The 23,297-nt window shown below is 39.6% G+C and overlaps 1 protein-coding gene across 3 annotated transcripts in view; it reads right to left on the reverse strand.

Annotated features, from left to right (window-relative positions):
• Window positions 1–3,469: 3,469 nt before the first annotated feature.
• The window catches only part of LOC137166881 (transducin-like enhancer protein 1), a 99,837-nt gene continuing 80,009 nt past the window's right edge, over window positions 3,470–23,297 (reverse strand). For all 3 annotated transcript variants that reach the window (XM_067568779.1, XM_067568776.1, XM_067568777.1), the window contains 6 exons: window positions 15,242–15,491; window positions 13,224–13,471; window positions 10,749–10,896; window positions 10,271–10,421; window positions 9,709–9,785; window positions 3,470–4,100 (listed from right to left, as the gene is read on the reverse strand). In XM_067568779.1, coding sequence (XP_067424880.1) covers window positions 3,993–4,100; window positions 9,709–9,785; window positions 10,271–10,421; window positions 10,749–10,896; window positions 13,224–13,471; window positions 15,242–15,491 — 982 coding nt within the window. In that variant the 3' untranslated portion in view covers window positions 3,470–3,992. The remainder of the gene's footprint in view (window positions 4,101–9,708; window positions 9,786–10,270; window positions 10,422–10,748; window positions 10,897–13,223; window positions 13,472–15,241; window positions 15,492–23,297) is intronic.

Genomic DNA, 23,297 nt, shown 5'->3' on the forward strand with positions numbered 1-23,297 from the left:
TTAAAATAAGAGCGCTTCAAATATTAAAGGCTCTTAAAAGAATCCATCACATACATTCAGATATATTCAGGGTCTTTTATTAAGGGCTGGGGGCTTTTGGGCTGATGTGGGGAAAGTTCTTTGCTTTCAGTTATATAAATAGGATGTTACTATGGAGCAACACTGGGTGATACATTATTGGGAAATATATCATAATGATGTATTGTAATTCATAATACACACAGACAGAATAATACAATGACTTTGTTCAGATGACTTGATATTTCCACAAATCTTTTCTCCATCAGTCTGTTTGCACTGACAATCAATATATAATTTGTAAGAATTCCCTGCTTCTGTCTGAAAGTGCTCGTGTGCTTTTAGGAGATACAAAGTACTAAAGGCCACACAGCAAAGTCAAGGCAGACAGTTCCAGAAAGGGACTAAGAAGGAGAATCCCTTATGATAACAACTGAGTGGGCCAAAAAAAAAAAATAAATACAAAAATAAGGAGACAAGGTGAGTAAGGTAAATTATCTGTTGGTGAAAAAGACAAGCTTTCGAGCTCCACAGAGCTCTTCTTTAGGTCTGGAAAAGGTAATCAGAGTGCCATGGCTAAATATAAGGAGGAACAGATTGCTGTAACATAAGGAGTTAACACGTTTCAAGAAAGCCTAGCTGTGACACTCTGATTACTTTCTCTGTCTCTTTCACCAACAGAAATTTGTCCAATAAAGATATTACCGAACCCACCTTGTCTCTCATATCCTGGGACCAACATAGCTACAGTAACATGGCAAAACAGGAATAAAAATAGTTATTTTGAACCATCTTGCTGTTACTGCTTGAACGTCTCAAATGCTCATGTCTTGTGTGCTTCTTTCAGTGCCATTTCTCCTATTGCAGGAGCACACAACGGAGGAAGAATTTTGGCCTGTTTCTCTCTCCAACACCCCCCCCCCCAACTCCACCCATTATTTTACAAGAAGTTACAGGTTCTACAGCTCCTGGCTCTTGTTGAGAAGTTTGCAGACGTAATCCAAGTTTTTAACTTAGTGAGGGAGCATCTCTTTATGAAAAAAAATAGGAACATATTTAGAAGGTTGATGCGACCTTTGCAGTGCTTGGTGGGATAAGTTAGACAGCTTGATAGTCATGCTGAAATATAGTTGCAAAACTTACAAAAATGTCCAGAAAAGTGAAATGACTGAGGCCAAAAGGCAAGAATACAGATTCCATGTTAAGGCCCCAATCCGTCAATTTTTGTGAGAGAGGATTCTTACACCCACAATGAACCCCACTGGACTTCAGTAAGGACAGTCGTGGACACAGTAGACTCCCCAAGTGCACCAAAAGACTGCTGGATCAGGAGCTAAAACAGATGTCATCAGGGATCTAGTTGTTCTCACCCAGAAACTGAATTTAAAAATTCCCCAAATCATCTATATAGATAGCAGCAGCTTACATTCACAAATAACATTCCAACTCTGTGGGCGTACAGCCTAAGCACACAAATCAAGGGTTGTTAGTGAATTGCCCTCAGATTAAACATTATACATAAAAGGTGTGTGGGGGGGGAGGGGGATGACTTCTTAGATGTGCTCATGTTTTTCTATCATTGTTGCTTTTTTTATGCAGACTGGCATTTGCAAAGATGACCACGGCCAGACTAACAAAAGCAAGCATTCCTGTCCCATTTCCTGGAAAATAAGCATGAAATAAAAAAATATAAAAGGAAGTCTTTTTTATAAAGTAAACAGAATACAAACATTAGACCTATTTGTCCATCTAGCATTACTCTCCTGGAAACAATAAAAAGACCACCTATCAGCTCACATCAAGAACGCTCATGGGCAAAACATCAGCCACGAGCTGTGTTTTGGGATCTGCAAATGCTTGTTAGCAAAGTCAGATACAGACACCTGTAATATTTTTGAATTTTAATATAGTAGGGACATTTTTTTTAAAAGTAATGTTTAGTAAGCTTCTACATTTATTTATTTTTTAAAAACTATTCTTTTTTAAAAACCGTTTAACATTTTCTAAAATCAATTGTGCAGTTATACCAGACACCATGCTTCTGGATGGTCAAAACCAGAGTGCTTTCAGCCTCACACTGCACCAAAGCAGCATATAAACTCCTAACCAGACCTGATCTATGTCATTTTCACACAAATGCACAGCACCAGGCACACGTGTGGACACATAGATAAAGCACTAATTTTAAAAGTCTATGAAACTAGACCATCAAGAATTTTTACATTTGAAATGCAAAGTTATATATATAGGCTGTTATAATTCCATAGTGCTATAAAATGGTTTCAGTAGAATGGTCACAGAAATTGAAAAGAAAGCTAATGTCTCTTCAGGCACTGGGAACCAGAGAGGAAATTCACTCCTACATAGGACACCCTGCAGCCAGCCAATGAATCCCTCAACCACAGCCTTGTCTTCCTGGTAAGAGCAGAGATGTGGCCCACTTCAAGAAACATCAAGAAGAAAATCAAAGGCGGCAATTAGTTTGTCTGTTCCTCAGTAGCCTCAGTTCAAAGACTTCTGTCCTGTGTCTCTATATTCTCCATCTAGAACACGCTGTTATTAAGCTTATCATCTAGGTATATATATGGACTCCCTTAGCACAGTATCTGACTATCGTGCAAACACTGAACAAAACCTTATTAATTAGGAATATTATAACTGAATAGCAGATGTAATTTTCCAACATATACACAATTTAAGTGCATGAGAAGTAGTAGTTTTCAGACACTTTCTTGCCACCTCTATCTTTAAAGTGTACAATGATATATTTGGGGCTTCTAGTTTTGTTAACTGGCAACAAAGCATGGTTCTTCAAAACTACCATAACCATAATGGCAGGGATATGACCCAATTTAACACAAGAAGCCCTCAATAAGATTTCATAGAGCCTTAGATATACAGAATGACCATAAGCTGCCAAGCCACATCATTTCCACAAAGAGAAACTAGAATCTGAAGGGGTACAACTTGTCCAATAATGTTTATCCACTTTCATCTCCCATTAATACACCACGGATGTATTAGTTTGAGTGAACTTTATTAATTAGCTGTGTGAGAAAAGTCACCTCTTACTGCAGGTGTTTTGGAGAGAGCAAAATGTGTTATAGTTAGGCACAAGTATGTATATTACATCTGCCAAATCAAATATATATTGGACAACTGAGAAAATTTACAATTAAATGCACATCTTTACGAATTATTCTTTGATTTTTATATTGGCACTAACTGATCAATTACAAAATTTTGTCTTTTCAGTTTTCTGTAGCATAAGACAGCACCTATTGAATTTTATATACTAACATATGAAACTACTATTTTCAGGTATGATAATGAACTTTAGAGATGGTTGGTAAATAAAAGTATAGGACAGTTTTTGCATTTTCTTATAAAAGGTTCTTATATCCCAAAAAGTTTTTAAATAGATCATTTAATAAATGAGAACAAGGAAGACTGTTGGTACTAAAGCCTTTACTGTAATAAACCAAATATATTTACAATTTATACAAATGTTTGACCTTCAACAAAAATACAAAAACATATCACAAGATGCAAAACCAGGAAACAAGTTCATCTGAGACACCACTGCTCTACACAGGACAGAATGCAAGTTGAACTGCAAGGAAGAGAAAGGTAATCCCACATATTCAGGCAATGAGAACGATCTGCATGAGATCACAAAGAAAGAAAGAAAAATAAAAGGCTTCAACATTCTTCAGCAGACTCAGTTTTTTAAAATCCCAAAAACCTAGGCTACATCTGTCCATCTTGTTTCCGTGTTTCATTTTGGTCCAGGTAGCTGATACCTAGTTGCTGGATGTTACCTTCTATTTTGTGTACTTCGAGTAGTTTCATGGTCAAGGTCTGGAAACTGATATTTTGTTCCTTTTTTAAAAAAGGTAAAACCTTTCTACTTCTACCAATTGAGAACATTTTGGCCCAGTTCAACTCGATAGGTTATGTCCCCATCACATTTTTCAGTAGATGACTTCATAGACTGTAGCTTTCTTGTCTCCCGAGCCAGTGACTATGTATTTATCATCCACAGAGATGTCACAACTAAGAACAGATGAGGACTCTTTGGACTAGAAGGGGAAAAAAACCCATAAAAATGGTTACTAATTTGTTCAGTAACTGCTATTCTTTAGATGTGTTGCACATGTCCATCTAATTCAGGTGTGTGTGCGCCCAGTGAACCAGAGTCAGAGATTTATCCCATAGAGGTACCCCAGACAGACCTTCTTACCAGACACACTCCAATATAGAGGAAATGGAATGTAAATGTGCAATGCATCTCAAAGAACAACAGTTACAGAACAAATTAGTAACTGTTTTTAATTATTCAAGCGATTGCACATGTTCATTCCACTTGAAGTGACTCACAAGCAGTTCAATCCAAAGGTGGGTTTTGGAGTCTACCTGAAAACCAATTGAAGAACTACTTGTTCAAAAGTGGCATCATCTCTTGAATGATGAGATATAGAATAATGAGTAATAAAGGTATGTACCGAGTAAGTTGCTCTATTATAGGTACATGAGCCAAAAAAGCTGCTGAAGCTGCCTGAGATCTTGTAGAGTGTGCTACTACCTTGTTTGGAGGGGGTAGATAAGCAACATCATAGCATAGATGTATGGAGGATGAAATCCTCGGAGTTGAGACTGGAAGGCCTTTCATAGCTGGGACAGTGACCTACAAAACCTAATTCTGTCCAAGTACTCTTCTAACATTCTAGGTATGGAACCCCTCCTCATCTTTATAAGAATGGGGCTCAGAAAAGAAAGTCAGCAAGTATATGGCTTGATTGAGGTAGAATTCCAATACTGTAGTCAGGAATTTCAGATGAGGACGCAAGTATACCTTGTCCTTATAAAAAACTATGTAAGGAGGGTCAGCTACCAAACATCGTAACTCCACCACACTTCTCACAGAGGTAATAGCTATCAAAATGCTGCTTTCATAGATAATGTGGTAAAGAACAGGTAGCCACTTGGTTCAAAGGACAGACCCATCAACCTTATTAGCACCAGATTTAAGTCCCAGGGAGGAACGGGATCCAGAACGTGGGGATATAGCCTGTCCAGAACATTTAAGAATCTGACTGTTATAAGATTAGAAAACGCTGAGTAGTCTGCAATTGGTGGGTGGAGAGCGGAGGTAGCTGCCAGGTGAACTCTGATGTAAGTAAATCAATAGGCCTTGTTCAGATGGAACTAATAGTCCAAAACATGTTGGATAAGAGACATGACTGGAAAAACACCCTTCTGCTTTGATCATAAGGAGAACTATTTCCACTTCAACAGGTAAGTGTATCTAGTAGATGGCTTCCCGCTATTCAGGAGAACCTTTGCATACTCTCCAAACACTCAGCCTCTTGAGATATAAACCACGGAGCATCCAGGCTGTAAGATGGAGAGAGACCAGGTTCAGATGTAGCAGGTAATCATGGTCCTGAGAAATCAAACTGGGTTCTGTAGGTAGTGTCAAAGGAGACCTGGCAGAGACGCTCAGCAAACTGGAGAACCAATGCTGGCAAGTCCAACCTGGTGCTATGAGGACCATACAAACAAGACCCTTCTTGGGCTTGGGAAGAAATGGAATAGGAGAGAAGGCATCCAGCAGTTTGTCTTTCCAAGAGTGTAGGAAAGCATCTGTCAGCAATCCCTGACCGTGACCTGCCCTGGAACAAAAAAGAGCTGCCACTTTTTGGAGTAGTTAGTAGGGAACTGGTTTGAAAAATTAATCCAACAAGTTCTGGCCTGACAGACCACTCATGATCTCTGCTGAACAAACTGCTCAGGTGATATTCCAAGCTGTCCTGAACACGAGGAAGATGGAAAGCTTTGAGATGAACTGCAAAATTCCCAAAGATGTATTGCCTCTTGACAAAGACTGTCTGACCTGGCTCCTCTCTGTCTGTTCACGAAGAACATTGCTGCAATGTTGTGCATGAGAACTTGTAGAGTATCTCCCCTGATGTGAGGAAGAAAAGTCTAACAGGCCAGATGAATTGCCTTAAACTCCCACAGGTTTATGTGGAAAGATAAATCTCGATGAGATCACATAGCCTGAAGAAGTGCCTGTAACCTAAGTCAGTGTGGGTGAGGGAGGGGCAAACGAAACTCCCATACACACATTGGCTGGATCCGTCCACCAGACAAAGGAGGCTATCACTCCTGCCCAAGTACTCAAAACAATATGTCCACTGGGTGATGAGCCATGGAGTACACTGACCTTAACCAACTTTGTAACTTTTTTAAGATGACTTTTGGCATGCCAGCCCACATATGTGCACATGGCCTCATGTGGACATATGTGAAGGAGGCCAAGTGCCCCAGTAGTCTGAGGCAGTAACTTACTTTTGTAGGAGGATAGTTTGAGATCTATGGAAATATTTAACACTATCTGAAATCAGATTTGAGGTAGGAATGCCCTGGCTACTGGAGAATCCAGGATTGTTCAATACATTCTATTCTCCTCAGTTCAGAGAAGATTGACTTGTCCTTGTTGTTCAACATACCCAGAACACAAAGAGGATAGGATCCTGGACTTCCACCTGGAGCTTGGATCGACCTCATACCAGCCAGTCATTCAGGTAAGGAAAGATTTGGATTCCAGTTTTCCTTAAGAATGCAGCTACCCCAGCCACACATTTTATAAATACACAGACTCAGGGCAATTGACAGCAGGATAGGACTGAAAACTGTTAATGGATGTTCTTTTCCAAAAATCTTTGGCATCTCCTGTGGTTTTGAGGGACAGCCCTGTGAAAATGTGCATTCTTCAAGTTGAGGGCAGCATACCAGTCACCAGGAAGGGGATGATGGAGGCTAGGGTTACCATGCAAAAAAAGTTACTTACCTTGTGCAATAACAATGGTGCTTCATGATGTGTCCCGCTATGGGTGCTCCACTGTAGGTGTGTCTGCACCCTGTGCCTCTGATTGGAGATCTTTGGTAGCAGTGTCCATTCGACCTACACATGCACTCTCCTTCCCTCGTGCTCTGCCTTGAGGCTAATTAACGCTGCACAGGCGAACCACCCTCCGTTCCTTTTCTACCGCAGAGCCAATATAGAGAACTCCGAAGTAGAGGGGAGGAGGGTAGGTTGTGTACCACCCAGAGGGGGACACATCAGAAAGAACCACTGCTACCACACAAGGTGAGTAACTTCTTTTACATTGTCACCCTAGCCTCCATCCTCTCCTTTCTTTTTGGGGAAGGCATATACATGCCTAACAATGTCAACGTGACCCTCGAGACTGTGGAGAGTGTCATCCATCTTCTGAAAGAAGAGGAGAGGAACTTCGAAGGGGAGACCCTGGATTATTTGCTGGATCTTTTGCAGTGGACCTGAAGACTGAAGCCACGAACATCTGTGTACAGACATTGCAGATCCCATGACACTGGCTGCTGAATCTACCCCATCTAAGGATGCTTGCAGAGAGATCCAAGCCACCATCTCGCCCTCATCAAATAGGCCCTGGAATTCCTGTCGAGCATGGTCTCGCAACTTGTCTGAGAACTACAGAATATTGTCACAGAAGTTGTATCTGGCCAATAAGGCTTGTTGATTAAAGATATGAAATTGAAGACCAGATGTGGAATAAATTTTCCTATCAAAAAGGAATCTTCTTGTCTTTGTCCTTTGGAGTAGGAGAGGGTAGAAGAGGGTCAACCCTGTCATACTCTCCTTCACTACCGAGACAACTAAGGAACCTGGTGAAGGATGGGTATAAACATGCATAACCCTGAGAAGGGACATGGCACCTTTTCTCAGCTGTCAAAGGCAGAGAAGATAGTATTTGCCACAAGATTTTGTAGGTAGCTAGTACCGTGTTGTTGATGGCCAGAGTCACTTTAGAAGGCCCTGCAGAACCCATCATGTCCAAAAGCCTGTGGGAACTCTCCTGAACCACTTCAACAGGGATATCAAAAGAGGTAGCTACTCTCTGTTAAAAATGCAGAGGAGGCTGATCTTCCTGTGGTGCAGTAGCTCAAGGTTTGGAAGCCGAGTCTGTTCTTAAGGGTTTTGCTTAGCATGGACCTTGTGAGCAAACCTTCCATCTGCTAGGAGATCTATAAGACTATGGAACCAAGGAGGTTCAGGAAGTGGGAGACATGCCCCACTGGTTCTAGTAAGGCATAGATCTAGCACAGGGCCCCAGCCACGACTGCTCCCATGATCCAAGTCACCCGACAGCTGATAGGTAACAGGAAGAGAATTCCTGCGATGAAAGCAAAAGGGTGTGTGTTGTCATCTAACCCAGGAGCCAGGGGCATAGGAGCCTACCCCACACTCCGAGGAGGACCCTGTGTCGCCTGACCAGGGTGGTGATTGCCAAGCAGTGCCAAAGTCCAAGGTGTGTGTCTGCAAAGATATCAGCACTGGGGACAGTATCCTGATGTACCTCTGGATGGCACTGGGCAAGAAAGTGCTAGATGCTCCAAAGAGCTAGCCCCCAACAGTATTGAGGGCTGAACTTGTCTCTGGGCTAGGTCTGTAGCCAGGCCCTGAGGATTAATTGGTACCAGCCTGCTTGCCTCATGGACCATCAGCGATTCTGGCACCAAAAGGCAGAGTAGGTCCTGTGCTGCCACATAGGTCTCCAGCATCATCAGTACCAAGAGATTTTCCTGGTGCTATTATTGTTGTGCCGAAGGAATCGGCACTGTAGCAGAGGTCCTTCTCAATGGCCTAGGCATGGGTGCTGGATTTGACAACCCTTGATGAGAAGAGGTGGTAACAGGAACCATCTCTTTCCAGAGGACATCCTAACCTGTTCTCCTTATTATTTACTGATGGAGGTCTCAGAGACCTCAATCTTCAAGTGGATTCAAGACTCAGCTCCTTTGATGAATGGTCTGATCTTCTATGCTTCTGTCTTGACACAAGAGAAGGGGATTGGTGCCAACATTCAGAAGCAGTATCCAGAGGGGCACTCATCACCAATGCTAGAAGACTTGATGCCCTCCTTGACAGGAAGGTTCAGAAGGTGAATGCAGGGTGGCCTCCAAGAGGATGTGATGCAGTCTCATCTATCTGTTATTTTTGTCTGGGATTCCCTGCAATTCCCTGCAAATTGGGCAGAGGTCTTGAATGCGACTCACAATAAGGCACTTTGAGGTGAAATGAGGACCACTCACTGGCATAGATTTCTTTCAGCCAGGACAAGACTTAAAACCCGGAGACCTTCGCATACGCCAGCACTGGGTATCAGTACCCCATGAGTAAGAAGGAACCAATGCTCCAAGAAAAACAACAAAGAAAACCTACACTAATTGAATACCAATGAATACCATTAACCTAACTATTTACAGAAAGGAAGAAAATTTGTGTGTAAAGAGAAACTTGCAGCAGTATGCCCATGTGCTCTGATCACAGGCAGTCAGACAGAACTGAGGGGGAGCTGGGGCAGCAGCACGAGGTGGTTGAGGGCACATATGCCACCCCAACGGGCACTGCTAAGGGAAAAATCTCCAACTCTGGTATATTGGGTGTGTGCATACCTGAAGTGGAACAGACATGTGCAATCACTCAAAGAAAAATATATCATTTTTAAAAATCCTTTTTTCACCCTCCCTCCAACACTGAATTTTGGTTTCAAAGAACGTGGAGCACATAAGTCCAATCTTTGTACTGTCACTATTCCATCTTTTTCTTTAAAAAAAAAAAAAAAAGGCTATTACTCTTACCTGGAATATACTGGCTCCATAGGGGGTCCTCCAGGCATTAAGAAGGTTATCTTTTCCAGTACTCACAAACCATTTACCTAGAAATGTACCAGAAAAGCAATGAGAACGTATAATAAAACATCCAACAACTGACAGATTTTACATTTTCAACTCACATTTATGAGGTTTAATTCAACAGGCATATTAATCTCAGGGGTTATTAGTTGGCTGATTAACACTATTCAAAGCTCTTGGTACTAATCAACATGGTTTTTGCTTACATCTGTGGGGGACAATGGGGAGAATATGAAACCCACCACATCGGAATGCTGTTGCTGCATATAATAATAATACTTTTAAAAAAATTAACCACTTGTCAAGTAGAAAGTGCTTTACAAACATGAACTAATTCTCACAACAGCCACTGGAGGAAGTAAATGGATATTATCTTCATTTTACAGATGGTGAATAAGAGGCAGAAAGGTGAAGTGACTTGCCCAAATCACACAAATAAGTAAGTTGCAGAGCAGGGATTAGAACACAGGATTTCCTGGCTCCCTGTTCCATGCTCAGGCCAACTTACCACAGTAAGCAAACTTGAGTGACAACACACAGCTCTCATGAAGATGTAGTTGATACTTGTCTGGTTTATTTACATGTAGTACTTCCACATTGCTGCTCTCCATCCCCACAGCTAGCCATTCGCCAGTAGGGCAATATCCAAGGGAAAAGATCTGGGGAAATTAAAGAAAATGATTTATACTTTTTGCAATGTTAATGAAATAGCTCAGTGGAGGACAGAGCTTAAACTAAAATCCAAACTGTTCATGAGCAGGAATATAATTCCAATTCTGATAAGAGAATAGGGGAATATTTAGTTAATTATTCATGTAATTCAAACTATGTTTTGGAGGGGGGAGGGGGGAAGTGAGCTATCATTTAGGCTATTGTTACATTTTGTGAGCCAATAACCTATAGGAATTTCAAAACATAATGCATGGAGTATCATCCTAAATCAACTGGCAAATTAAAAAAAAAAAATTGTAGGAAAAACTAGTCACCTGTGATGTGAAGTCATGCTGTTGTAGCTGTCTCCCTTCTCTGAGGTCCCAGGATCTGACAGTGTTGTCCAAACCTCCTGTCCAGAGCTTGGTACCATCATTAGAAATGTCAATACAGCTGGCTCCATCTGTGTGGCCCTGGAATTGCCTGATAAAACAAACCAGATTGAATAACGATTTCCTGCCAGAGCTCATGGTAAACACTGTCGTGTTGTTAGTTTTGGACTCTGTATGTGTGTGTCATCTCTTGTGTGTCTGCTGATGTGCAAGAGCCAGCCCCTCTCGACTGGATAATGAAATGCACAGATTACAAAAAACATTTTGCAGGTGCTAGGGAAATAATCTGGAGTACAGCTAGCTAAACAAAAACAATCAAATATTTCCTATCAGATTTTGGGAAGAAAGAAAGCTATTTAAAACCAGAAGTACAGTAGCCATCACACCTGGAAAAAATGAATGGATAATCAAGATTAAAAACAGATTATCCAGGGGACAAACTATTTATTCCTCAGTTTTTGTTTATCTATGGATCAAGAAGATAAATACCTAGAAGATTTGGCTACATAAATATTAGTAGGAAGGAATCCAGAAAATTTAAAAACCACACCGTCACCATGACTGAATCAGCAAAATTATGTCCTCAGTGGCAGTAGATCATGAGATCCCATAGTCACTAAACATTATGTTTTGTTTTAAAGCTTTACATTAGGAACTCCCAGCTCTCAGCAACAAAGGGTCAACTCAAGTTTTCCTTAATCCTTAGGCAGACATCTTCTGAGACTCCTGCAATTTTCACTGTCAATTAGCTTTGGGGAAGTCCTATGCCTTACAGTCAAAGGTGGATGGGGAAAAAGGACTCTTTTGGGACTCACAACTATAAATTATTTACAGCTACCACAAAAAAGATCATGTGGCATGTTTTGTTACAAATCACTTGTCTGAAAACACAAGGAATGATCAGTTAGTAAATGTAGAAGGCAATGGAAGAGTTGAAGCAAACATACAGCACTATGGGAGCTAGCCTTGGCGTTCACGACAGTGTCATAAAATTTAGAAAGCTTTTTTTTGTACACAGACATAATTTAAATACACAGCCAGAGGGTACACAGACGCTCTTACATTCATATCGTAGGACATGCCAAAATCTAATTCATAGATAGAAAGTCAAAGAGCTTTTCATTTACACTTTGTGCACATATCTTGGCCTCCATTCTAAAGAGTGACTAGGATTTGGGATGCCTCAGGTTTTTTTGGTGCCCACTCAGAGACATTTTAAAATAGGCCTGATTTTACAGCGTGCATACTCAACACTTTCTGAGAATCAGGCCCATTCCTAATTCAGGCTCCGTTTCCTTATAATACTATGGATCTCTACAAATTTAGTAGCGATGTACCAAAAGTCAGCTTTAGTAGACCACGGCATTATTATATTATAAGCTATCCCAAGCAATTCCAGATCCAGCCTCTGCGCAATGGCAGAAAGGGATAACACATTACCATGCTAGGCACTCACATTTAGAAATGGATTCTCTGCTTCTAGCACATTCACTGTTTTTGTCTTGAAGGCTTAAAGGGAAGTCAGTTAAAGAAGTGAGTTATATGGGCATTAAGTTAATTGTACTCCTTGCCAACCAATCCTAAAAAGGATTAGAGATTGACTGTAAAGAGTATCATTTATTAGCCTGCGAAAGGACTGACCAACTGCCAAGAGAGTATCTTAAAACTGTGAGAGGAGAAAACTGGGGAGGAATGCATGAATTCATTTCAAGTTTGATTTAACATTATTTAAACTATGATTAAAACAAAACAAAATTTAAGAGCTGCCTTTGGTGCATCCAAATGCCAGTATAATAAACTGTATGCTAAAAAAAATCTCAACAGCAAAGGCCAAGGAGTTACCGCACAGGAAACTTCCCAAAGAACAGAGTAAAAAAAGTGTGCCTCATCAACACTCTTTTCTCATGCACAATGGCCTATTGACATTTCATGCCTTATTGATAGAGTTCACAGATGCCACACTCTTCTAAATCACTTTTGGATAGTCCATTTATAATCAGGTGATTTTCAATGCTTATGTAACAAGGCTCAAGACAAAGAAAAACACCTCAATACTACCCCAAAGTTTGCATTCACCCTTCGTCAATCAGAGAGATGAAAGGGATATATATGCCAAGGTTTGCAGTGATTTGGGGCTGATCCACAATTCACTCAAGTACACTGGAGTTTTTATATTGACTTCAGGGGATTTTGGATCAGGTCCCTAATGAACTGGAAGAGTGTCTTCCAGGACTAAGCCGAGATCATCACTAAACTAGCATCTGCGTAAGTAGGATTCAAACTCTGTTCTCTAGACAATAAGGACTATCTAACTTAACACTTGTCATGAAATACACTATGCAGGAACAATAAATATTTAGCTAATTATCTAAAGAGTAACTTTAGGAAAAATCCTTCTGTAAAGTAAGAATAACTCACCTGACCAACGTCTGATTGTGCAGATCCCACACTGCAATGTTCCCATCGCTACAGCAGGAGAAACAGACCTTGGAATCGGGGCTGATAGCCAGAGCATAGCAGGCTGGAGCAGAAGATGTCAGCTCTGCTTTTATACGAGGAGTTGGTGCTGCCAGGTCCCATATGGATAACGTGCTGGCTTCCCCACCAACTATGAGGGTGCATCCATCAGGCAGCAATTTACAGGAGCGGATGTAGTTATCTCTGTTCTGTATAATACAAGCAACCTCAGTTACATTAATAAATACCTTCTGATAATAACCAATGACATGATCCATGCTGCATCCAAGTTTTAAACACTAGGTTGTATTTTCCTGGTGCCAAAGCACACAAAACTCACCAGCAGATTCTAAATGGCTTCAATCTCCTACCTCTCACCACTGAGTAGAGACTGCAGCTGTAGAAATTAAGCTAGTTTTCATACTGCAAGTACGGAAGCCTACTTTGTTTTGAATCTGACAGATGACAAATCTTACATCTCATTACAAACTGACAGAGCCAAGAGCTTGCTTTGCTGTACAAGTGGACTCCTTCTGCTACAGCTGCCAACACCACAGGAATATTTCCGAAAGAGCAAATGACCTCTTTGGCAGTGTAGAGAAACCATCTATGAAAATGGAGTTAGTGAGGCCAATGCCGCCCTGGAGTTTTCTCCTTAAACACTATTTTGTGCTTACCATTTATAACTACAAATGCTGCACATTTTATGTCCTGACTGCTTTTAACCTGTTTCTTGGGACTTACACTGGGCCTTCATTGGTCAGCAGGGCTTTTACCATATAAGTATTTTCACATTTGTGATAATGTTGCTGACTAACAAGAACTAAAGGGAAACATTCCAGGCTTTGGCCATTACAAGTTTTACTGCATAAATTATTGGCTGCCAAGATTTCCTCATTTTAATAGCAAAATTTTTGTGGTGAGATTTCTGTAGCTACCAAAAGGATAAAAGTTTATAACTCAAAACTTTTAAGAAAGGAATATTACTATTTGTTTTGAGTTACACGTTCCTTACTACAGCAGAGCAACCATTTTTTGTGGTAGAAGATCTTGTTGGCTTTATTGTATACATTTATAAGACTACATAACCTAAACTTAGATAGCTAGGAACACTGCATCCAGGACTTTATCCTCCACAGAGCACATCACATATATATATTCAGAAATGATATTTGATGGCTAACATTTGGATAGCAATAAGGAAGGGCACAGCAAAACCTTATTGGATACCCTGGCTTGTACCAACTGTTGAATATAGAAAGCAAACTTTCGGTGGTTTAAATAGGTACTATAGGGATTTATAGCTTACACCCTTAGTAGAGCAGTTGCCTTCACATTTTACTGGTTGCCTTTCTTTCCAAACATTTTCAGCTGGTTTTATTGGTTCTGGAGTAGAGTATGATGTATGAATCTTCCTGAGCTACTTGAGCTCTACTCCACGTTGTATACAGCACTGAGCTCATTGTCAGCTCTGAGCAAATGTACGTTTATGTTCAGAACAAGAGCAAATACATATAAGTGCCATATTAAGTTTGAGACCACTTCCCACACCGTTTAATCAGGCACATTGTAACTACCTTCTATTTATATGAACTGTAGCAAAAGAGGAATACTTATGGAATGTTCAGACATCACAGAGCACATCTGGTTGCATTCACTGTCTGTAACTTTCATCTCATCTACTGGGAAAACCCCCATTATTTGTAAGAGAAAGAACTGGGGAAAATTTCCATTTAACAGTCATCTGTCTAGTGCAGTATCTGACTATTTTTAATCATAGTTGTGATGAATAAACTAGGATTCTTCTATCACTACCACCACCACCACTTTATTTTAAAAAATAGTTAAGTGCCTAAAGCAGGAAACAGAACTAACTGATATTTCCTTATAATATGAATAAAATCTAGACATGGAGAGCTATTTCCTTATTGGGTCTCCAAGGAAAAGTTACCTTTGTGCTCAAGTTCCTGTTTGCTTACCAGGCAGTCCAGCTGAGAGACAGGGCTCTTGTTGCCAGGTTGGCTGATATCCCAGACTTTGACACATCCTTTTCCACCAGTGTACACGTGTCTTGTGGGGTTGCTGATGGTAACTGCACACACTACTTCCCCGTGATTCAGTGTATTGATCTGACGAGCATGGCGAGGGATTCCTGGTCCAATGAGGGCATCAGGAGGGAAAGGTACAGGCTGCATTTGACCATCTGCAGTAACGTGAAAGGAGTATGCTCTTTTTGGGGGGTGGGAAGAAGACAGAAAAAGATAAAGAAAGAGAATTAGGTCATCCAGTCACACTGCTGAGTTGTGAGAAATAAGAGCAACCTTCAGCAGTTCCTTTTGCTTGGCTGATTTTATTTTTCACATTATATCAATCTAAGTTGCAGTGGCAAATGCTATAGGAGCAGGAAATTTGGGATGGAAGGAGAACACTCACAGCAGATAGTTCCATCTCCTCTTGCACAAGTAATTAGAGGAAAAATAAAAGTATTAAGTGTTACGATTAACAAGTCCTCTTTTAAAAATGTCTACATCTATGAGGTCATAGCAACTACCTAATCACCTTTTAGCCTTGGGGAATTTAACCAAACATCTAGACTGAATATGAACAAACGGAGGGGACACGCCTTTAATCAAAAGGCTGACTGATACCTTTTCTTAATTGCTGTGCCTCTAAATGGGTATTTGTGGGGTCTCTTCTCTGCAAAGAAGCTGACAAGCCCAATTTCCCAGGGATTTTCGATTATTTATTTGCATTACTTGCCTGTGTCTGAATGCAAGTGAACTGAAACGGATGGTTGAGAATGTGGAGACCAGTAGCTGAATAAAGATACATTTTTCCAAGGGGGGGGGAGGGGGAGGAGTAGATAGAATAATACATGTGGAGCATTTGCCTAAGAATAATCCACTAATAGTAGTTAGGGCCCAGGGTTTTGAGTTTCTTTTATAGCTCAAATACCATCATAGGACAAAACCTTTTCACTAACTTAACACTTTTTATCGCCTTGGTGAGATCCCTAATTTTGTCCTAATGTTTTTAATACGTCTGATTCATATCACAAGGACCACCAATGCTGTCGCCTCGTTTACGAGGGTCTCAAAAAGGCCAAAAATTGAATGAACATGGAGGGGAGAATGAATTACCCACTCACTAATACAAATTGGGCTGGCTTGAATTACATTGTTTGGTGCTCTTCCTGCTTACCCCTTTAATTTTTTTCCTAAAATAGCCTTTTTCATAAAAGGGTGATCATAAGTGCCTACCCTACTTCAAATACGGCCTTCTTTGAGCCTCTCAATCAGTGTAACGGAGATGAAATTCAGTCTTACATAACACCTCTTTTACATATTGCACTATTTAATTGGCATTCCAGCCTAAAACTATTGCTCTCAGACTTTTCTGCTTGGTGTTTTCTGTAGTATCATGCACTATACCCAGGGATTGAAAAATCCACTCAAATGGGACGAGTATGTTGACTAGGGATGTGGAGAGAATAGTTAGAACAGCTGGTTCCTTCCCTTGAAGGAAGGGAGTAAGCCTGGGAGCAGAGCAGTCCAGATATCACTAATGATCTTTCAATATGGGGGGAAGGAGCAGAAGACAAGCATCCCAGGTGCTATTTTTTCTCAAAAGAGGATATGGAAGGCACAGGAGCAGGACCAAGGTGCATTTCTGTACAGGCATGTCTGTTTCTTATAGCTGGCCACATCTAGTTAAGTTCATACTTGAATGACTGCACACAGGTGAATGGGTACAGATGAGAGTGAGAGCAAGAAACAGGAGGAGAGGGATATACTACCTAAGAAGTGAAGAAGAGGCAGATCTTCAGGGAGATGTGGGCAAGAGAAAATACTGGACTGGAGTTACAGAACAGAAGACAACACTGGGAAAGAAAGAGGAAAGGATACAAGAGCATGGAGAGAAAAAGAATGGAAGGACACACTCCAAATAATACAATGTATATAATAGGATGGAAAAGTTGAGTAAAGCCAGAAAGGGGAAACAGGATACAAGAAAAGCACAGAAGATAGAGAAAGTTACATTGTTTCAAAACTTGTTAAATGGGAAGTAGATTGATAATGCAAAATATAAACACAATATTATTTTAAATTGTATGGGACCTGGCTTTCGGGGCTGTGATGGCACAAGTGTTTGTCAATGGGCTACTAGTAGATGTTGGGAAAACTTCTGAAGACCCTAGTATAATAATTTGAATATAAAATGTTCATGACTGCCCTAGTTTTGTCCTGGTACATAAATGTATCACTTAGCCAGACTCATATTGCCCTCTCTCTGTTTTACTGGCTCTCTGAGGCTTGTAGCACTTTCTTTTGGTTCATTTCTTTTTCCAGAGCACAGGAACAAAGTGAACATTAGTTTTCAACTGTTAATATCTTGTGAGTGACTTCACCAGTTTTCCTTTCATCCAATGAGTAGTTTCTATTTATGAATACCACTAGTATTTGATTCAGAGGGCAGTTCTTTTACTCACTAAAAAAGCCCACTGTTCTAAATACCATAATTACTGCCAACGTTGTTACTCTTAACAAAAAAATTTAAAAAAACAAAATGATGAATAAAATAGTATGATGATGATGTAATTAAAGACTGTCCCATAATGCATGTGAGCAAAATTAAGCAATCATAATTTTTGCATTTCCTACCTTTTGAGTACTTGACTTTGCAAGCCTAATAATGTTCTTTTAGACATCGCTTTTTTGTGTGTGTCATTTCCTAGATTTTTTTAAATAATAAACTGAAAATGCTGGAAGTAGGTTTAGGACCTTTATATGCACCACACTCAACACTGTCGTGCCACTTGAGCTAAGAAAGAAACGGATAGAAAGCTTCATCCGCTATGTGGACCAGCACTAGAGTGAGCTTCACAGACATTTGCTGACAGCAGAGGAATGGTGAGACACAGGAATCTTGGGTTCCATTCCAGGCTCTTGAGGGGAGTATGATCTAGTGGCCCCCAACCTTTCTGTCTGTTCCCCCCAAGACTGACCCCCTTCTGCTCTGTTCCCTCCAATCTGTCCCCGTCCTCTCTTCCCCACCCCAGATCCTCATTTCAGTCCCATCCTCACCTTGCCAGTCCCAGTCTCTGCTTCTCATCCCAACCCCAGTGCCTTTGCCCAGCAAGTCTCAACTCCTTCAGACTCCTTGTTCTAGCCTCAATCTCTTCCTCATTTCCAGGCCCAGTCTGCTTAACCAGCCAGTGCAAGCCCTCCTCACCTGCTGGCTCCTCATCTGATCTGTCTCCCCTCCCTGGCTTTCATGCGCTCACACACACCCATGTTCCCTTCCCCAGTTGGCTCCAGTTTGAGGCTGCTCCTCAGCCTCCTCATCCAATCTCAGTGTCCCCCTGCCTTCTTGTCCCAGTCTCTTTGGCCAGCTAGTCCCAGCAATTTAGAGGCTAATATCTAAGAAGTCTTTACTGAGCATGTGTGATTTTTTCAAAGGCTTGTAATTCCATTTTTTCCAAGGAAGACAAAAGGCATATTCCTGACACAAATGTCACCTCCCTGCCAAATTTCTTGCAGGTCCTAGAGTTTTTCAAAGAAAAGGTTGCCACAATTTTTTTAACATGGGAAAACAATATATTTTCCCCTAATCTCATTCTCTGAAATGACTGAACTGTTCTAGCAGAAATTTATTTTTTAAAATTCAGCCTGAGGCAGACATCAGACACAGCAAACTTCAGCCCAAATGTCTGAAGTTTGGCAAAGTTAGAAACAACTGAAAACAGGTCTTATAAGCAGACATGTCAGGCAAACTTAATAATAGACATTGCTACCAGTTCTGGTTATAATAAAAGCACCAACAAGCTAAAAGACCACCATTGAAACAGGCATTTCTTACATTCTCTAAGACGACATGCATTTCCCCAGCCCCTTCCTTTTTGGGTTAATTTTTACTCTTCCTCCTGCACTCCCCTCATTCACAAAAGCTAAAAGATTAACCCACACAGATGCTGAAGACTTCTAGTTGTGTACAATGGACAAATTAGCAGACAGTTGGTAAGTAATTACATTAAAAAAAGAAAAAAACACACACAACACCGCTCTACCCCTCCCCCCCATTATTTAGGCTACAAAATCAAGCACTTTAAAGTTAGGAAATGCTAAAACTGAGGTTGCCTATGCACTATGATAGTCTTTAATTTCATGCTCACATATTATTCTGTCCTGCCTCATTAAGTACACAGGATTATTTGTATTACAGTAATGGTTAGAGGCTCCAACAGATATCAAGGCCTCATTGTGCAAGGTAAAAATCACATAGTAAAGACAAAGCCTGTCTCAAAGAATTTATAATCCACATAGACAAGGCAGACAAAGGGTGGGAGAGAAACAAAGGCATAGAGCAGTGAAGTGACTTGCCCAAGGTCACACAACAGGTCAGATCCAGGAATAAGAATCCAGGTATAGAATCATGACAGGTCTGAGAGGTTGCAATAGTGTTTATTCTGGCTAACACACGCAAAAAGCAGAATTTTAAATTCCAGTTGCAGAATTTTTATTATTGGTGGAGATATACAGGGCAGAAAGATACACACGTAAAATACAACTTGACTTTTAGATCTCATGCTGGTTTTGCAAAAATGGCAGTTATGAAGTTTTTTTTTTTTTTTTTTTTTTTAAACTTGCAAATTGATCAGATTTGTTCTGGAAGTGACAGACCAGAAACATGAAGCCTCCACCCAAGCCATTTTTTTTCAGTCACCTTTCAGAGTAATAATCATCATGTTTGTGCATATTAATTTTTTTCAGCATACGAAACTTGACTTTTGCAGGTTACTGCTTAACTCTCTCACCAACAGAAACTGGACCAATAAAAGATATACCTCACTCACCTTGTCTCTCTAAGCCAACAACATGGCATAACATCTTATTGCTTGTTCCTCTTTCTTTGAAAAATCTTTAATGCTTGTGAAAATGAAATGATCCTTCTCAGAACGATTAGAGCACTGCCAATGGCAGGGCAAAAGACTATTTATTCCTCACACTTTTCTTGCAGATTTCCAGACTACCTCTCCCTTAGTCTTTGTATAAATAAAGACAGCCTCCTCGGCTGCTTCTAGAGAAGTACTGTATTTCCAGCAGAAACACATGTACATATATACACAAACTCTGAAGAAAAATAAAAGTGCACACAAAACAAAGATGAAATGGAAACAAAAACACACAACATACAGCATTAGAAGTTTCTGCTCATCTTCCCAAAACATCTTTACTAAATAAACCAGGCACTTTGTCACTTATAAGTGTGCTCTATCTGCCTGAATAAGGTAGAAGGATACCATATTTCCTTCAAAGCAGCCCAGGGTAGATAAAGAGATTGATAATTAAAACAAAAAACAAAACAAAAACATTAGATATTTTTATTTAAATCAAATGCAGGTTTCTTTTCTACAAGCCAACCTAATTATAATTATTTGAAATTATGGCAATTTATCAGGCCTATACTTACTATAAGTTATTAAAAATAATTCAAATTCATTTTAAAAAGTAATATTAAGCAGTACATTTGCTACCAACCTCTAAAGAAAGTCAACCATTGAAAATGGTGGAAGTCACTGGCTAAGCACCTGGAACTTGGGTTTGTTGAAGTACTAAACCAGCTTTTGACACCAGTAATCTTTTCTGCAGGTGCAGAGAGAACATTTTCTTTATTTCAGTTTATTCAACTAGTTCAATTCAATGACTAGTTCATTCAAAGTTAAGAAAACCAATTGGGAGCTGAAAAAAGCAGGAAAGCTTATTTTTCTTCTTCCAATCTCTGAATAAAAAACAGATGAGAGGATGAGATCAGCTAGTTCTAAAATCTTGAAGAACATGGTGACCAGAAACAAGTTCAATTCACTAACTACAAACAATATTTCCTTTGTTTAATAAATCAGTTCATTTTAAATGCAAAACATGTTTTGACCAACTTTTTGTCTATATATCCTGCACATAAGGTAGTTTTACTTAAGTAATAAAATGCACAAACCACAATTTTTCTTAACTGAATTTTAATTTCTTTCCGAATAGAGTTTGACACAATCACAAATAAAAAATTGCACACCAACTAGTAAATTAGAAATGCATCATTCGTCATCTTCTAACTCAGTAAAATATAAAAATTATGGATCTGAATAAATGTTTGTTAAGCACACAAATGTTGAAATAAATGTGTATTTGTATACTGTATCCTCCAGATTAGCAAAAAGAAGCACCAAATTAAGTATAAAGGCTATAATTAGCTGCAAATTAACATGTTTTAATGGTTACCAACCAATGGAGAATCAACCTTTCTTTAGGAAAATAACTAAAAAGTACAAATGCAAAATAAGATTAAAATCAATTATTTAAATCAAGGTTTCCTACTTGCTGGTTTAAATCATGAATAAATTTTAATTTATTTTAATTTAAATCAATCCACCCTGAAGCAGTCTCTCTGATCCTGATTTACTGAGTCAGTATATTGCTTTCCCATTTATACCCAGGACTTTGGGTTGGTACCAGGAATAAACCGAGGCTCCCACATGCTACCACAACACAGATAATAGTAATGTGTTAATTTGTGTAAGATTAATTTGGTACCACTTAATTAAATTTGGCACTTTTAGCCCTCCATTTTCCTAATAATGGGATAATTTTGTTTTTTGATTGTGACCCACCCAGGACAAGTCAAGAATTGTTCTTTCCATTTCAGAGAAAAGCTAGTATTTTCATTATTAAATTAAACTGTTGAACTTTAATCACATTTATCATGTTAATTCTTCCTCAAAGTCAAGAAACTGATTTGACCAGCTTATCTTGCTCCGGGTGTTAAACATAATTGCTAAAATGCAGAAGTTTTGGGCTGTGCAGAAAGTGTCCCAATCAGCTTATAACTAAGACTTGCATGGTAAACACTGAAACAAATAGAATCCCACGTCTCACATTTTAAAACGAAGTTACATTTTGCCTCCATCTCCACCATACCTATAACATTTAAATATAAAATCTATAAAAATTAAATATAAAATCTAGCTCTGAACTAGATTTGAAAAGTACAAATAGAACACTGATGAAAACATACACCCTCAATACAATAATCATTTCAATTCTGTTTTAAGACAGCATATTCTTTAATTGTCAGATTTGTGACTACAATATTACTACCATTGAACTCTAATATCAATGCTGAATGCAGCAATCTAGTGCTAGAAGTCAGAGCTCCTCACTCCATGGGAAAACCCATAAGAATGTTAATACAACAGCCATAGGGGACTGTAAAGAATGCTAAAAACTATTTGTTCCATTGGAACGACTAATCAAATGAGCAAATATGGATACGGCACTAAGACAAAACGAAGTATAAAATGCTGCTTGTTGCTTACAATATAGTAGGGAGAGAGAAGGCAAGGTGCAAGATTTGTCAGATACCAGACAGTCTCTGAATATAATATAGATTTCAGGGGGAAAATAAATACTGATTTGGAGACCACACCAGAAGAAAAAGGAAAACAACAGAACAAGAGCTTCCAGGAAAATCTAAAGGAGGTCACTCTTGGGCAAACTGATGAATATACCACAAGATAAATTAACAATTGGCCAATAGCTAAAGAAACTGACATAGTTTTAGATTCTGTGATCTCTTCCAAACACTACTAACTTCTGAGATGTTAAAATATAAGGTTGAATCATTTGTTATGAAGATGGAAGCATGGGACTGGATAGTAAGTAAAAAGTGGTGAATCACAACATCAGTTAAAGGCAGACAGGTGAAAAAAAAGGTCTGTAAAAAGAGAGAAAAATTAGTGCCATAGTAATGACAAAAATTAGCAGTGGGCTTCAGCAATGAAGGGAATATAGCAAGATGATACAGGAGACGGAAAACTCAACAAAACCACTAAGAGTGCAGGACAACTGAAGAATAAACACTAAGTACAGCTAAACACCAGAATGAAGAAAAAAAAGGAAGGAATAAGTTGCTGAGGGAGAAACACAGGAAAATAAAATAAATGAGTGTCTAAGGGGCACTTGCTATCAACTGCCAAGACCAGCT

The sequence above is a fragment of the Emydura macquarii genome, unplaced genomic scaffold (assembly GCF_026122565.2).
Source record: "Emydura macquarii macquarii isolate MOO-44397 ecotype Brisbane River unplaced genomic scaffold, CSIRO-AGI_Emac_v2 contig_2897, whole genome shotgun sequence".
NCBI classification, from domain to species: Eukaryota; Metazoa; Chordata; order Testudines; family Chelidae; genus Emydura; species Emydura macquarii.